General features: G+C 49.4%; 1 protein-coding gene across 1 annotated transcript; it reads left to right on the top strand.

Moving 5' to 3' along the window:
• The first annotated feature begins 18 nt into the window (after positions 1 to 18).
• Positions 19 to 3,327, top strand: LOC144153486 (uncharacterized). The gene is made up of 6 exons (XM_077685129.1): positions 19 to 64; positions 629 to 976; positions 1,032 to 1,571; positions 1,992 to 2,111; positions 2,557 to 3,275; positions 3,319 to 3,327. Exons 1-6 carry the CDS (start codon positions 19 to 21, stop codon positions 3,325 to 3,327), a joined length of 1,782 nt encoding a protein of 593 aa, XP_077541255.1.
• The last annotated feature ends 12,990 nt before the right edge of the window (positions 3,328 to 16,317 follow it).

Raw genomic sequence — 16,317 nt, 5'->3', positions numbered from 1 at the left:
GCGAGCGAAGTCCTCAACATGTGCCGGCTCGAAATCCTCTACATCGATTGCCGGCACAACATGTGTACGTTTGTTATCGTGGTCGTGGAGAAATGTCACGGGCGCAAACATCTCACACCCACACGCACGTGCACAGCACAAGCCGCAGGACCAGAGTACCGCGTCCCGACGTGAAAATAACCACCTTCACAATAGAGCGACGGGCAAATAAAGCTCAATTTTCAAAATACAAAAGCAGGAACGGGAGAATCAGTCTAAATAAAATGGTTTTTATTTAAAATATATTTCCAAAAACAACTTTCGAGAACAAAAAAGCGCCTCGTTGTCATTTCTACTCCGTTTTTCACGTTAGGTTTTATTGGCTTGGCTCGTGTCGGCTATTGGCCGTCGTTAATTCTACGTGTGTTGTGTTGGTATCGGCCCGTATTCCCGTCTCTTTCGTTGCAATGTGCATTGAAAATTAGGACAATGCATACTCAAAAGCGCTACCTCGACCCTGGAGGCAGAGTTGATGTTATTCCGTACTCCACTAGAAGAAGGCTGCAGGAAGAGACCCCACATAGCACAAATGCGGAGCCTATTGAATGCGACACATCCGTGCCTTCGCCCAGTGCCTCTGCGAGTGCAGTTGACTTAGATACACCACTGTCGCCGCTACGGCCTGATGATTTCTTGTTTGATGATGATGGACTTCCAGAGCCTGCACATCTTCAGGAAGACTTCTTCGATGCTGGTTGGCAATCAGAGGATAATGCTGAGTTAGGTCCTAGTGACTTGCTTGCGTTGTCTGTCAGCTTCGTGACACAACATGGCCTGTCCTGGAGCGCGGCCGAAGACCTTCAAAAACTAATCTCCTATGTTCTACAACGGTTTGACGTGCCGGCAACCAAATACTTATTCAAGAAAAACACTGCTCTTACCATGGAAACGACAAGGGTTCATTTCTACTGTTATGACTGCATGCAAGAAAAACACTGCTGTTACCATGGAAACGACAAGGGTTCATTTCTACTGTGATGACTGCGTGCAAGTAGTAGCCGAAACGTCGGGCTCGCTTGCGGACCGCAATGCGGTCCACACCCAATGTCCTGAATGCGGCAGATTGTGTGACGGTCGCACATTATTAAATGATGGCAACTTTTACCAGAGCTTGCCCACGAAGCAGCAGCTGACCTCACTAGTTGCCGCCAACGACGTGTCTACAGCCCTCAGCGAGCGCCTGAAAGACATAAATAGTAGACCTGACGCCAGCACGGTATTGTGGGACATTACCGATGGGTTAGTGTACCGAGCAGTCCGTCAGAAGTTGAACGCTCACGACTTAACTCTTACCATCAACGCTGATGGTAGCCTACTTTTCAAATCGTCAAAGTACTCCATTTCGCCAGTTCAGATCATGATAAATGAGCTGCCTGAGCATCTCCGCCACGAAAATGTGCTTGTTTCCAAGTTATGGTATGGCCAAACCCATCCGGATATGAATCTGTTGCTCAGCAGCTTTGTGGAACAGATGGAGGACCTATCAGCTGAAGTCATCACCTGGAATGCTGACTCAGAGACTGTCCAGTCAAGGGTATGCAAGCGCGCTGTTCTACAGGGTGCACTTTAATTAGAAACAAAAATATTTGTTAAGCGTGATAATGCATTTTCTCATTGGCATTCTCATCCAACATACACTGGATTCAGTGTTAAGATATGTCACTGCTGTACCTAATTAGCTGCACAGCTGAGAAGTACAGGGTTAATGCTAATGAAAGTACTTGTGCAAGTACTGTCATTAGCATTAACCGTATCAAAAAATGCATTACAAAAGGTAAGCACCCCTTTCACGTCGAGAGTATATTAAATATTCAAAAGAGGCCATCTTTCAGTACTATTTCACATTGAAGACTTCTAGTGTACCAGCATTTCCTGCATGATCATGTCAATGTACAGTGGACTGAGGTTACGCAAATAACTCATACATTTTCTAAATGCTTTGTTTCTACTTCAAATTTACTGCCTCAGCTGCTGTGCGCATTCCCCGGCCAGAGCCATCATGCAGAACATGTACCAGCTCAATGGGCACTATGGCTGTGGGTGGTGCCTCCATCCTGGAGAGGTGATTTATGGTAAGGGCCTTTTCAAGAGAATTTAGAAAGCCATAAATAGTATTTCGGCACGTATATATATTGCTGCTTCATTTGTGGAGAAAAGCTATCAAACTAAGGTTTGAAGAGGGCTTTGAGGTTTTTAAAGCGAACTTCAGTGTGAAGGGAAGGAAGCATCACAACAATTTAAACCCCATAGATTTGTGCGTGGACACATACATTTAAACACCACCAGTTCTAGAAGCCATACCTTTTAAGGCTCCTGTGCTTCTGCACAAAATGCACAGTTATTGAAACCAAGAAATGCTTAGTATGTCACAAATGTATTAATATGTTTGGTATTTTACTTGATAATCGGCATTAACTTGTTCCCGGTGCTTAGTGCTGTGAGTGAACAGTGAAATTCTGTACTACAGTTTGATGACTGCTGCCAATGTTGAGGTTTAATTTTTGTACTTCCTCATAGGGACTGTGAAGTACACTTTTGGCGAACCTGTGCCTGAAAGAGACACAGATGAAACACTGGCGCAGATGATTGAAGCAGCAGCTACTGGAAAGCCTGTCCGGGGAGTAAAGGGACCAACACCATGGATGAACCTTGATCATTTTGATGTGGTATGGGGATTTACCCCAGACTACATGCACCTTGTCTTGCTTGGCACGACACGTCAGCTATTGGATCTATGGTTAACCAGTGTGGGAAAGCCATTTTACGTTGGCTGTAAAGATCTGTTCACACAACTCAACAAAAGGCTATGTAGCATCAAGCCGCCGTCATGTTTGCATCGGCTGCAGCGATCACTTTCTGTGCGAAAGCCTTGGAAAGCCACGGAATGGCTGCAGTGGCTTCTATGCTTTTCGTTGCGATGTTTACACAGAATCTTAAAGCCACTATATCTGGAGAACTTTGCTTTGCTGGTAAGGGGTATAACTCATTTGCCCCAAGACAAAGTGACAGAGGAGGCTGTTTCTGAGAGCATCGATTGCCTGGTGCAATTTGCCCTTGACGTCGACACTCTCAATGATACGGGGGCAATGACCTTTATTGTTCACCAGCTTCTTCACCTGCCCAAGTGTGTGCTCCATCATGGTTCCCTCAGGGCACACTCATGTTTTGCTTTTGAGTCAAACATTCGTCAGGTGAAAGACCTGGTGACATCGGCAAAAGGCGTTCCAATGCAGATTGTGGAGTGTCCCACTCTGCGGAGCTCCTTTGCTGACCTTAAAGGGACACTGAAGAGAATTTGTCAAGCTCCCGTTTTTGCTTGCACTGCGTAGACTGGCTCAAATTAGCACACTTTTCATAGTTTATCCGGTTGACAAAATATTTTACAAAGCGCGAAAGAAGAAAAACTACCTAGCGCGGTTTGCGGCGGCCGCACCAACTAAAGGCTGTGACGACGGCAGGAGACGCACCGTGATTGGACGATGCCCAAGGTGAGCAACCAAACAAGTTTCGGTTTCGGTTCTGTAAAACCACGTGCTTGATATCCGACGGCATCCTTGGATGGGCATTCTCAATACCTCAGTAATCGTCGCCCCGCGCTTCTGCCATGTTGTCGGCTGTAAAATGCATAAGATAAGCCTCCCAGGACGGCTTGGAATCGTAGCAGTCACTAGCCTAGACCTACGCAGTGGTTGAACGCCCTCCGTGTCCCCGCAGACGCTCAAATGACATGCGCTTTTCCCCCATATTTCGAGCTTGCTCACTCATGCCTGTATCGTAATAAGCGTGTTCGCACCAGGCCAAGGGTCTGTTGATTCTGGCCTGTGCCCACTGCCCGCAAGCAGTCGGTGCTGATGGCAATAGCACGCCAACGAGAACTCGCTAGCCCGCCAGTGTCAGCCTGCGCGCGTTCTGTGAACTACTTCGTGGAGCAATGAATGTTGCGGCCAAAAAAAGGTGAACTCAGTATAGAAAAAATCGGCCGTAAACGAAAAAAACTCCCCCCACCTCCCCGAAGGGGATCGTGCGGAAATGCGAATGCATTGGGTGCACCGATGAGTGCGCTGCGGCAAGCAGTCACGGAGAGAGGTGCGCGCTCCACTGCATTTATATATATTTTTCCGAGTGCAGCGAGCGGAGAGAGGGTACGCGGAGAGGAGAGAGAGACCCGCGCAACACGCCCGCCCCCGCGCGAGCTCTCTCTCCGCCGAGCTCCGCGATGCGAGCGCCCTCACACGCCCCAGCGCGCTCCTCCTCTCCACTCACTCTCCGCTACTCCGCCCGAGCTCCGCGATGCGAGCGCCCTCACACGTCCGCGCGCGCTCCTCCTCTCCCCTTGCCCTCCGCTACTCCCGCCCGAGCTACCCCCTGCTCCGGTTGCTAGGCGCACCACAGCTGTTGCTAGGGCGAAGGGAGCGCGTGAGATAACACCTGTGCGCGCACGCCGGCCACCGCACGACAACCCCCGACTAAGAAATGTATGCGCATTTAAAAGTCAACTTGTAAAAAAAAAGAATATACCCCCGGGGATGCGAACTGGTGACTTCCAAAAGTGTTGCACTGACATATCTAGCACTCCAGACTAGAGTTCCTGTATATAGCTCCCGCAGGGAGCTAAGAGTTGCGCGACCCTTTTCCACGCGCCGCCGTGATTGCGGCACTCCGGTTATCATCACCGCGCAGAGAAGCCCCCACTACGGCTGCGCCGCAGCCGCCGACGCGGGCGGCACCGCGCCCCGCTCGGGAACAGCAGCAGCAGAAGCGTGAGCGACATCGCAGGAATCCAGCGTAGCCGCCGTTACATTCTAGTACACCATACCGCCGTAAGGGGCCGCCGACCGAAGCGCCCCCACCGCGCGTCGGCCGCCATCGGAATCGTAGCGGCGAAGCTCCTACACTCGCGACGGGCGGCTTTCCCGCTGAAATCCGGATAACAAAGATGGCGGTAGGTCGCGCCACTATTAGCTCCCTCCGGGAGCTATATACAGGAACTCTACTCCAGACCACTCGGCCACGGACGAGCACTGCTGGCCTTGGAAATATAAGGTATATAATGTATAACCATTTTACACTTATTTAGTTTTAGCATTTCAAGTGGTTTAGGTGACTATTTGTCGTATTGCGCTCGTGCAGTAAGCGCCCCCAAGTTTCCACAATATCTCACGTCTAGCAATTGCATTTCTTAGACGGAAAAGCGTCGCAGATGCGTTGTCGTGCTGCTGACCGCTGTGCTTGTTCACCGAGCGCAAAAATGTGCTTACTGCACCCTAGTTTTACGATTTACGGTAAAAATATCAGTTGATTTTTTTTCCTTAGTACATATATTGACTTCGCTGACTCTTCTCCCGCCTTCAAGTGGCCTTATATTTTCCTACTGGCGTACCAGTCAGCGAAGCGACGCATGTGCGCTTGTGCAGCGCTTGTGTGAAGCGACCTTGACTTGGAGCTACAATGTACAAACTAACAAAGTAAACAAAGGCACATTCTTCCATTCACAAACGTGTCCTGGCTTCGTTTCAACTGAGCGAATGAATTGCGATGACCCGTCGGCGACCGGCGGACGAAACGCTGGGTCGACTGACTGTCTGAAGGGCGGGGAGCCGTGCAGTCGCGCAGTCAATTGCCAGCTCATCTCCTCCCGACGTCACACGAAAATGTCCCACAAAATGGGCGAGGCGCAGACAGGAGGACATCATTTTCGAATTGATTTTTCTACTTAATAAATTCGCGTAAACGCGCTCAGAGTGGGCGAAAAAGGGCCTAGGGACTCCGGACTACAATTTGAGCTCGTAATCACGCAATGTTTACAAATCACTACGCAAGTTTATTTAGTAAAAAATTGAATTCGAAATTGCTGTCCTCCTCTCTGCACCCTCACCCATTTTCTGTGGCGTTTTTGTGTGACGTCGGGAGGAGACGAGCTGGCATTTGGCTGCGCTACTGCACGGCTCCCCGCCCTTCAGACAGAGTCAGGCGGCCGAGCGTTTCGTCCGCCGGTCGCCGACGGGTCGTCGCAATTCGTTCGCTCAGTTGAAACGAAGCCAGGACACGTTTGTGAATGGAAGAATGTGCCTTTGTTTACTTTGTTAGTTTGTACACTGTAGCTCCAAGTCAAGGTCGCTTCACACAAGCGCTGTACAAGCGCACCTGCGACGCTTCGCTAACTGGTATGCCAGTACGAAAATATAAGGCCTCTTGAAGGCGGGAGAAGAGTAGGCGAAGTCAATATAGGTACTAAGGAAATAAAAATAGGTATTAAGGAAATAAAATCAACTGATACTTCTACCGTACAGCGTAAAACTGGGGTGCGGGAAGCACTTTCTTGCGCTGGGCGAACAAGCACAGCGGTCAGCAGCACGACTACGCTGTGATGAAGTGCCCGTGGACGACGAGGAAGAGGAGACCGAGCGCGCAGCTGCGGCGAGTGCGTGCAGAAAAAATCGAACCAGGCCGGTGATCAGGGGACGCCTGTGACGCGCTGGGCTTGAGAGCGCGGCCCTGTGACGGTTTCTGGGAAGACCCGGAGCGCAACCGCTGCTGTTCCCGAGAGCCGTCCGCCCGCTGATCCCGACAACCCGTGGGCTGGCCGTGCCTGGAGCTGATGACGCGCTGGGCGAGAGAGCGCGGGTCCGGATTCACCTGGAGGTGGAACCCTCCGCTCACAACCGCTGCTACGCCCTCGAGCCGTGACTCATCGGAAAGGTCGACGATGCCTGCCCAACGTCCCGCGCTTGGTTACGACGGGGCCTAGAACCAGTCATCGAGCCAGCCTCGCCGTGACGTCCTCGTCGACTCCGCACGCTCGGGACTTCAACACCTCGAGGGGCTTGGACAAAACCCCGTAGGACGTTTATTTTCTTTATTGCGGACATTTTGCCGTTAGCCTCTTGCCTTTCGTAACGCTTGTATCTTTCGTCTCGCGTAGTTGCTTTCGTGCACTAACTTCTGCTTCTTTCGTGTCATGCATAAAGCAACGTTACTTGCGCACGCACTGGCCACTGACTCGTGACTTTCACGCCAATCCTGGGCCCATTCATTACATACGCATCTGCGAACGCTTTTCCGTCTAAGAAATGCAATTGCTAGACGTGAGATATTGTGGAAACTTGGGGGACGCTTACTGCACGAGCGCAATACTACAAATCGTCACCGAAGCTGCTTGAAATGCTAAAGCTAAATAAAAGGGTAAACCGGTTATACATTATATGCCTTATATTTCCAAGGTCGGCAGCGCTCGCCCGTTGCCTAGTGGTCTGGACCGCGAGGTAAGTCATTGTAAGTGTTTAGAAAGTCACAAGTTCGAATCCCCGCGGGTACGTTCTTTCTTTTTAAGTTAACTTTTCCGTTTTCCGCCGATGTTTTCTGTGCTGAGTTCGCCTTTTTTGGGGGGGGCTGCAACGTTCATTGCTCCACGAACTAGTTCAAAGAACACGTGTAGGCTGACACTGGCACGCTAGCGAGTTCTCGTTGGCGTGCTGTTGCCATAAGCACCGACTGCTTGCGGGCAGTGGGCACAGGCCACAATCAACAGAACCTTGGTCTGGTGCGAACACGCTTTTTACGATACAGGCATGAGTGAGGCAAGCTCCAAATATGGGGGAAAAGCGCATGGCATTTGAGCGTCTGCGGGGACGCGGAGGGCGTTCATTCACTGCGTAGTCCTCGGCTAGCGATTGCTACGATGATTCCAAGCCGTCCTGGGAGGCTTATCTTATGCATTTTGACAAGAGACTGAGGAGGATGACAGGAGCAAGTGCGACTAAGTATTACTGGTAAACTACAATCGTGTACATACAAAAACCATGTGCACATCACTAAAAAAAGCAAATTCCTGCCCACAAAACAGTCGTGCACAGGCACATGGTAATATTTGTGACACAGCTCATGCCCTCGTGTACAAAACATAACTAGAGATCGGAACGCACGAACTACAGGAATTGAAATTTAATCAACTGTTGATCGTGCCTATGAGGGCTTATTTTTAGATTCGTGCCTACATTGGCTTTTTGTTGATCTAAAATGCCTTTTTAGGCTTGCTGAGTCCATTTTACATAACGTGTTGCCCCAAAACATGCCATCAGAGTCCAGTCTTCCGAACCTATACCTGCTATCAATGTGCAAACACATAATGAAGGTTCACAACTTAGTGACTCATGTATATGGATTTCAGTGGACAGTGTATTACATGTGTCCAGATTGAAAAAGTGTGAGGGCCACACGAACTATAAGCCTTTCGAGAGAAACTTCCTCCTCTCGGAAACAGTGCAAGGAAGGGAGCAGATGCATCGGCAACTTTGAGAGCAGAGATTTTTTAGCCTTAAAGGGGTCCTGAAATACCTTCCGCCGATGCATGGATGTACATGTCACCAAATAAAGCAATGTATTAGCAATCCCCTCCCGCAAATATTTTGTTAAAGCGATGAGTATTAGCTGAGAAATCGTAAATCAAAAACCGTGCATTATCGTCGCGCCGCGATTCCTCCTCCTTTCAAAATATTCTTCGCTGTTGACGGCGCGCGAGCCTTCCCTCCCATGATTCTGCGCTCCCCAGCGGTGACGTACTTCCGCTATTGCGCTCCTTAAACTTCCGTCTGCTACGGGCAAGCTTTGTTGACACCATGAATCCCGCACTCCGCTCAAGGCTGGAAAAGCGAACGAAAAAAGCGAATGGCGGCCTTGCTTTGCCCTTACGCGGTGTACTTTGCTGCAGTTGATATCGGCGGCACGTGACTTTTTATCGGCGGCGAACTCGCAGCCGCACGGGAAGGATAGTGCGCTCGTTCCCTTTGATGCACCGCTCACTGTTTATCCAAAAAGCGCCGTATCAGATGTGGCCCCGCTGGTGCCGGGTCTTATTTTGCGGCGGTGGTAATTCCTGCCGTTTGCATGTGAAAAAGACTTTTTAACCGATTAAGAACCCGTACACAAAACGCTTCAATCATGTGACCAGTTCAGCTTGGGGCGACGCGAGGTGGAGACCGGCGACGTTGGCAAAACATGCTCCGCCGCGGCTTTGAGCTTTCTAGCGCTGGAGCGAGCGCCATTTCTCTGACAATCTCGCACATCGGTTGTCTTGGCAAAAAGGCACAAACCGCTCCAGAAGTCAGTTACGGTTGCATGATCCCGGTTCAGCTCGGGGCCCCACCTCGCGACATGTGGGCACTGCAGGCGTACCACTCACTCTTATTGGGAAGTGCGAGATGCGTTTGGCATTGAAGGATGCGATGGTGTGTGTGTTGTGGACGCCTTTGTTTCGCGATGAAATGCGACGTTGTGCTTCAGCGGTGGATAGTGCTTCCCATGGTCTGGATTATCTTTCTCGAGCGACGTACGACTCGACCTCGCAAGGGGTATGTGCAGTGTGCGTGGCTAAAAGCCATCTCGGCTTGTGTACCAGAGTTAAGTGACTTGCTGTTCATCCCCGCAAACCGCACGCGAGGTGAGTGCCGAATTTACGACGGGCAGGAGGAGGCAACCCATCGTCTGCCAAACGCGGTTCAGACTTGCAACGCATGATGTGTCGTTGTGTTCGTTCGAAACGCATCTCTGGATTGTTTTGAAGTTGAATAAAATGTATGCGTCAAACACAGGCATTCGGCTCAGGGCGTTCTCTGCGATTGCACGAAAGAAGTGTCACTGGGCTTCGACGCTTTCTTTATGGAACGTACGCAGGTAAGAGAATATCCATGTCGTGTTATAGCTGTGTTGCATTCGATACAAACGGTTAAGCGTTTGTTTAGGCTTGTTTCGTTTGTCGTAAAATGTCCAAGCACTAAGGCTCTCCGCTGGCAGAAAGGCCGGCGAGCCGACGCTGAGCAGACGACTTCTCTGTTTGCCGGAAGTGCGTGAAAAAGACGTCCAATAGCATGATGTCTAGCTCATGACGAACATCTGGGAATCGATGATGTAGACATGTGAAGATCATCACCATCATCATCATCATCATCAGCGTATCTACGCCCACTGCAGGGCAAAGGCCTCTCCCATTACTCTCCAATTACCTCGGTCCTGTGCCAACTGTGACCAATTTATCCCCCCGCAAACGTCTTGATCTCATCTGCCCATCTAACTTTCTGCCGCCCGCTGCAACGCTTGCCTTCTCTAGGGATCCCCTCTGTTACCCTTCATGACCAGCGGTTATCATGCCTTCGAATTACATGCCCTGTCCAAGTCCATTTCTTTTTCTTAATCCCTACTAATATGTCCTTAACACGTGTTTGTTCCCTGACCCACTTCGCACTCTTCTTGTCTATTAATGTTATCATTTTCCGCTCCATTGCACGCTGAGTTGTTTTCAATTTAAGTTGAACCCTTTTATTGAGCCCCCAGGTTTCTGCCCCGTTGGTCAGTACCGGTAAGATGCAGCTGTCGTACACTTTCTTCTTCAGCGACAATGGTAGGCTGCTATTCATTATCTGAGAATGTCTGCCATATGCACCCCACCTTCTTATCCTTCTAATTATCTCTGCCTCATGGTTGGGATCCGGGGTCACAACTTGGCCTAAGTGGATATATTCGCTTACCACTTCCGCTGCCTCGCCACCTATCTCAAACGGCTGTGCTGTCCCGAGGTTATTGATCATTACTTTAGTTTTCTGCATATTAATTTTCAGGCCCACGGTTCTACTCTGTTCGTCCAGTGCGGAAAGGATGCTTTGCAATTCGTCCCCCGAATTACTTAGCAAGGCAACGTCATCAGCAAATCTGAGGTTACTGAGGTATTCCCCATTAACCCTTCCTCCCACCTGTTCCCAATCCAACGTACTGAATACTTCTTCTAAACATGCTGTGAATAACATTGGAGAGATTGTGTCTCCTTGTCTGACACCCTTCCTTGTAGGTAGTTTACTGCTCTCCTTATGGACGATGTTGTGGACCCATTGTAGATATCCTCTAGTATTCTTACATAATGCTCATCTACCCCCTGGTTCCGTAATGCCTGAATGACTGCTAGGGTTTCGACCGAGTCAAATGCTTTCTCATGATCTATGAAGGCTATATATAGGGGCGGCGTCTAAAAACACGAAGGGAAGGGTGAGAAAAAAAACGACAAACTTTGCAACAAAAGTGTGAGCTTACCGCTGTGCGTAAAAGAGTAATACTTGGCACAGATGACGTTGACGACCCAATCTAATGATTGCGCTAGTTCATTTAGTGTGCTCAAAACGCCTTTCAGGTCCCCTTTAAAAAACAGCAGGACCTGAAGGCAGTAATTTGGTAAGGAGTCTGGTATGGCGAGTGGAAAATGTGGTCGGCAAAGTGGTTAGAAGCATTCAGGCTGTGTCTTTGCAATCACCGGATAGAAATATTGAAAAGTGACTTTGAATATGCTGAAGACAAAGCATCTTCCTGTCCCAGTGCTTTACTGCGCAGATTGAGTGTACATGTGTACATGTGTGTACATGTGAGTACATGTGTGTTCCTGCGTTGAGCATTTGCAGTTTTGACAGCAGAATGCACAGTTGAGAGTTCAAAGGCAATTGGAGTGACAATAGCATGAGTGCAGGTGGCTATTGACATATCGATGGGGAGGCCTTGCATAAGTGACTCGTCCTTCTCTCAGTGGAATGGCTGCTTCTATGGGCAACCCAAAGTGAGTCTCGGAAATAGTAGTCATTGGTGTACAACGCCATGGGAAAAGGTGTTTTGGTCAGGGAAGGCTCACCATAAAAATAAGAATACAGCACTATGACCACTCACAGCTAGATGAACTTCGCTTTGCTCTGATTTATGGAGTTTGTGATGATGCTGAGCTGGGTCTGTTCCTCGGCTAAGGAAACAGAGAGACAATAAAATACCACGACACTGCAAATGGCTTATCTGTTAATATTCTCGTCCTGTACCGTCACTGGGTGCAATTAGGCCAGGTAGGGCCGTTACAGCTGCAGGAGGTGCATATAAGAAAGGCTCACCACTTGCTGTAGCAATAAAGCCTGCGAAGTGCAGTTATCAAACTTCACATGCCTTCAGTTTCCCACAGATTTACGATTTAAAGTTTCCTCTTTTCACCAGTTAGGCAATGTAACATTGTATGTGTGTAATATGTAATAGTATGTATGTGAGGCACTTGTATTTTGAAGCCCGCATCATACAGCTGCCTGCCGTCTTTGATTACTCCATTGTGTCTTTTATTACCCACGACTGAGGCACCCTTTCCTAAAACCTCCACCGAGAACGGCATCCCGCCTAAACCACAGCCACCCAATAGCACGCATCGCTGGTCGCACTTCAGCTATGAATAATTCTTTTTTCCACATTCTACCATACTTTGGAACACGTTGCCTAACAAAATCGATACCTGTTGAAACCGCTCCACCTTTCGCGAAAAACTAAATCGCTACATGCAGTAATTCCTTTCCTTATTTTGTCATTCGTCAATCACCTCTACACTCCGTCCTCGAAAATTTTGTACACCGTAAATTATCCTTCTGTTGCTCCATCTAAAAGACCGAATCTAAAGGAAACGAATGCATATGTGTCTGCCCTACTGCCGTAGCTCCTTCTTTATTGCATATGCTCGCCTTTGTGTTTGATTACTTTGTCTTTTAGCTCACCTCTGTGTACCCTGAATGAAGATTTATTTTTTTCTTTTGAAATTTTGTTACCATTTTTGCTGTGCCTTGTATTCTACGGTATTCACTGTGTGCTTTATTCTACCTGTTATTATTGCCCCCCTTATGCCTTCGGGTTTTTAAGGTGACAATAAATGAAAATGAAATTAAATGAGAAATTGCTGCCAGTGCAAACATTGCACTCAGCCACCAAGAGCGCAGACATCAAGGGCGATAGCAAGCTAAGTGCAATGGCTTGTCTAATCTCGCTTTTACCATAAAACAAATTATCCGTTAGTGGGACTAACCTCTTCAACTTTAATCAAAGATTTTCTCTCTCTCTCTGTCACCGTGGAATTCATAGATATACGGGAACACAGTGAACTCGACCACGTCTCATTTGCTCATTTACCTGACGCCGAAATAACAAGCCGAATGGGGTACGTCCAGCTTGGCACCCCAATGCACTCAATCATTTCCACATCACTGAATTCGCTGCATCACAGCACGGCATATCCTCGCTTGGTGAACTCTTTTGCTGCATGTTGTTTCTGACGGCAACGTGACTTGTATACTTGTAGGATATGGGGGCGCACAATTAGTGGTGTCATACTTCGTCCTCGATTCTTTTGGGAAAAGATCGGTGTCGTCGTGTTGTCGCCGTTTCACCGGCGAGGGATCAAGGTGACGGCTTCATTCGTGAGCTGGCTGAAAGAAGCAGACAACACGACGCCGAGGGACACTTCGACGATACACTTACTTTATTTAAGTAATCGGCTACGACAACATATCACGCGGGTATCATCCACGTTGAAAGAAACCAACTCGGGCGCAGAACAAAGTCCCAGGGCATAATTACGCAATAACAACAATAAAAAAAAACGGCGAAGCGACCGTAGCGCGCACACACAATGCCTTTGGCAATCGCCTCCACATGCTTCGGGTGAAGCCTTGGGTGAAACTAAAGGAAGTGACGGGGACGTTGACAGAAGCTCGGGCATCAAACAAACGCCAAAGCCAACCCACCGCTGCAGAAGGGCGCAACCTTACCGCAGTGCATAGCTTCTTGATGCTATGCGCAGTGCCTTCGTGATAAAAGTAAAAGCAACAAAAAAAGCCCACGGCCCAGGAAGTGACGAAAATGTCTATCACGTGACTTTTGGGCTGTGACGTCACGACTTCGCTCTGTTGATGGCCGGCATGGAGGAAAAAAAAGCTTAGGAGAGGCCCCCAGCTATCCCCGCGCATTGGCAAAAGTGTGGAGGAAGTCACGTGTTTTCGGCGGCCATTGTAAGTCGCGTAGCAACGGCGTCCTAGCAACAGCCCGCCCGCCGTTCGCCAGTCATGGAGGAAAGGCAGCGCCTGCCTTGTCGTCCGATTGCGAAGGCTGCTTCGCTTTGCTGCGCTGTGGTCTTGCGGAACTCGAAAAGGATGCTGCGAGTTGCGACAGCTGCGCCGATGTGAATATGTCATTTAATTTCTACTTGCAAGTGCACCTTGTACCGCGTCAAGCTATTGCTCCGGTCGCGATCACGACGCGCCTATTGAAGTGCAGATATCGTGAACGCGCCGTCCCGTCGTACGCGCGGACACCCGTCTGGTAGATTTTCGGGAAGTGATAAACGGTGTGCAGTACGTAGGTGACTTGCAACCGAACGATTCGCAACTCAATTTGTTGGTTATCGCCGCTGCAATATATAGTTTGCTAGGCCGGCAATGCGCGGCAGTGCTTTTGCAACTGTTACAAGGTAGATTCCCAGTTGATATAATTCCATCGTCCTATTACCTTAGTAGGTGTCCGTCTGTTGACTGGAAGAGTGCAGGATCTGGAATCTGGATCTTTTTGTGGTCTCGCTCTGGATTTCGCTTTTCAACGCTTCATACTACGAGGTTAGTGTATGAACGTTTTCAACTGATATCACCTTGAATTTATTGACACTGAGACAAGTTGAAACTTGGCGAAAAAAAGTTTATTGATGCCACCCACCCTCTCATTTTTGTTTACTCAATAAAACGTTTTGCCTCCTCCTCCTCCTCCTCCTTCGCAAAAAATTCAATCGAAGGCACGCGAACAACGGTAAAAACATTCCACAATTTTTTAGCGTGAAATCTGCATGAAGTACTGCTTACCTATATATATAGAACGGCCGTTTAATTGACTAGTCATCTCTGGGATTGCCAGTGAAACTGCAACGCAAACTTGGGCACTTTCCAGTCCGGTAGCCGCACGGCGTTCGCCCACTGTTTGCGGCGTTCTCCATCGCTTGGGAACCTATAAACGGCGGCGATTGCAAACAAAGGATGAATGCACACCAATGTACAGCAATACTTGTCAGCGGAATGATGCACTAACCGGTGGAAAGTGACGCCCAATTCCTTGGGTACCGATCGCGACTTGCAGCCTGGCACCGAGCATTGCGGCATTGTTAGAGCGAGCCGCTTCGCAAACCTGCTGCGGCCACACTGAAGACGTGTAACAGTGTAGCCGCGCGTTTAGGTTCACGGTCACGCTCTGCAAAACGGCCTTCTACCTGCCTATCAGCTGATTTCCGCCGGCTCGGCGCTGGCAGATGCAGACGACAAGAGAGGCGATACAGGACGGAGGAGGCGGAGAAGGTGCACCGAGAGAGAGAGGCAAAAAGAGTCCGCCAATGGCATGGAGGGCCAATGGTCCGCCATTCGACTTACAGAAATGGCGTTTCCGGCTGCGCTGGGTGTGACGTCAGGGCCTCTCCTAAGCTTTTCTTTCCTCCATGATGGCCGGAGAGAGCGTCCCCGGGAGCATGGACTCCTGGCGCCATCTTTGAAACGCCACTCACACTGTCGTTGGGCCGGCTTCCTATGCGCTCTGGTAGGCGGCGTTCGCGCAGCGTCAGCTCCAAGCTCCTCCCCAACGTTACTTGCTTGCGTCGCCCGGGACTCCCTTATGATTATGAAGTAAGAGGGGACGACTCCACTCGTCCCATCTTTGCAGTAGCAGCATTTTAGAGGTCGCTTTCCGCCTGTTCGGGCAGTTTTTCGTCGTTCTGATGCGTTGTTTTCGGTGCCACTTCGCCATGGGGCGGTGTGCCAGTTATATTATAGCGCCTAGAATATTCTATACTCGTGGACAACTTTCTGTGGCAATGGAGACAAAGCTACGCGGGGGGGGGGGGGGCGAACTGCTTTGTGTTACTGCGCCAAAGTAGTTCACAGTAAACTAGTTTCGGTTTTGGTTTCGGCGTGACGCATACGCATTTGCTACAGTTCATTTCTTCCCATGAGCTCTGTGGTTGAGTGCGCTGAACCGCAGTCACCAATAATGCAGGCATATTTACGTCTCCTTCTCTACGTTTCATTTGATTCTGAGCAAACGCCAACGCTTTCACTGGAGAACTCGGACCGACTTAATATATTATAGCTTGGACGGTACCATCGAACTCTGAACCGCCCAGAAACGCGGTTAATTTTGTCAGCGCTGCAGTTTTGAGGGCAGGCAGTGATATTTAAACTCTTCTTTAGCCGAAAACTGGGCAACACAACGGGCACGTGTAGCGTGCTTACATAGGGCAGGCTCGCTATGGCGCTAGGGCAGCACGCGCACACTACGGCGCGAAGTGAAATCCCATTTGGATCGCGCTGAGTTAGGCAGGTCCGAAGAAGTTTCGGTGACCCGCAGCTCGGAAAGCGTATAGGGGAAGCTCGCGCTGCAGAACCCACGAATCCTGCGCTCAATCCCCACGCCTTCCTA

This window comes from Haemaphysalis longicornis, unplaced genomic scaffold (genome assembly GCF_048455015.1).
Source record: "Haemaphysalis longicornis isolate Haplotype H1 unplaced genomic scaffold, Haemaphysalis longicornis Haplotype H1 scaffold_9, whole genome shotgun sequence".
Classification (NCBI taxonomy): domain Eukaryota; kingdom Metazoa; phylum Arthropoda; class Arachnida; order Ixodida; family Ixodidae; genus Haemaphysalis; species Haemaphysalis longicornis.
Note: the sequence above shows the minus strand (reverse complement) of the source record. Positions and strands in the feature narration are given on the sequence as shown.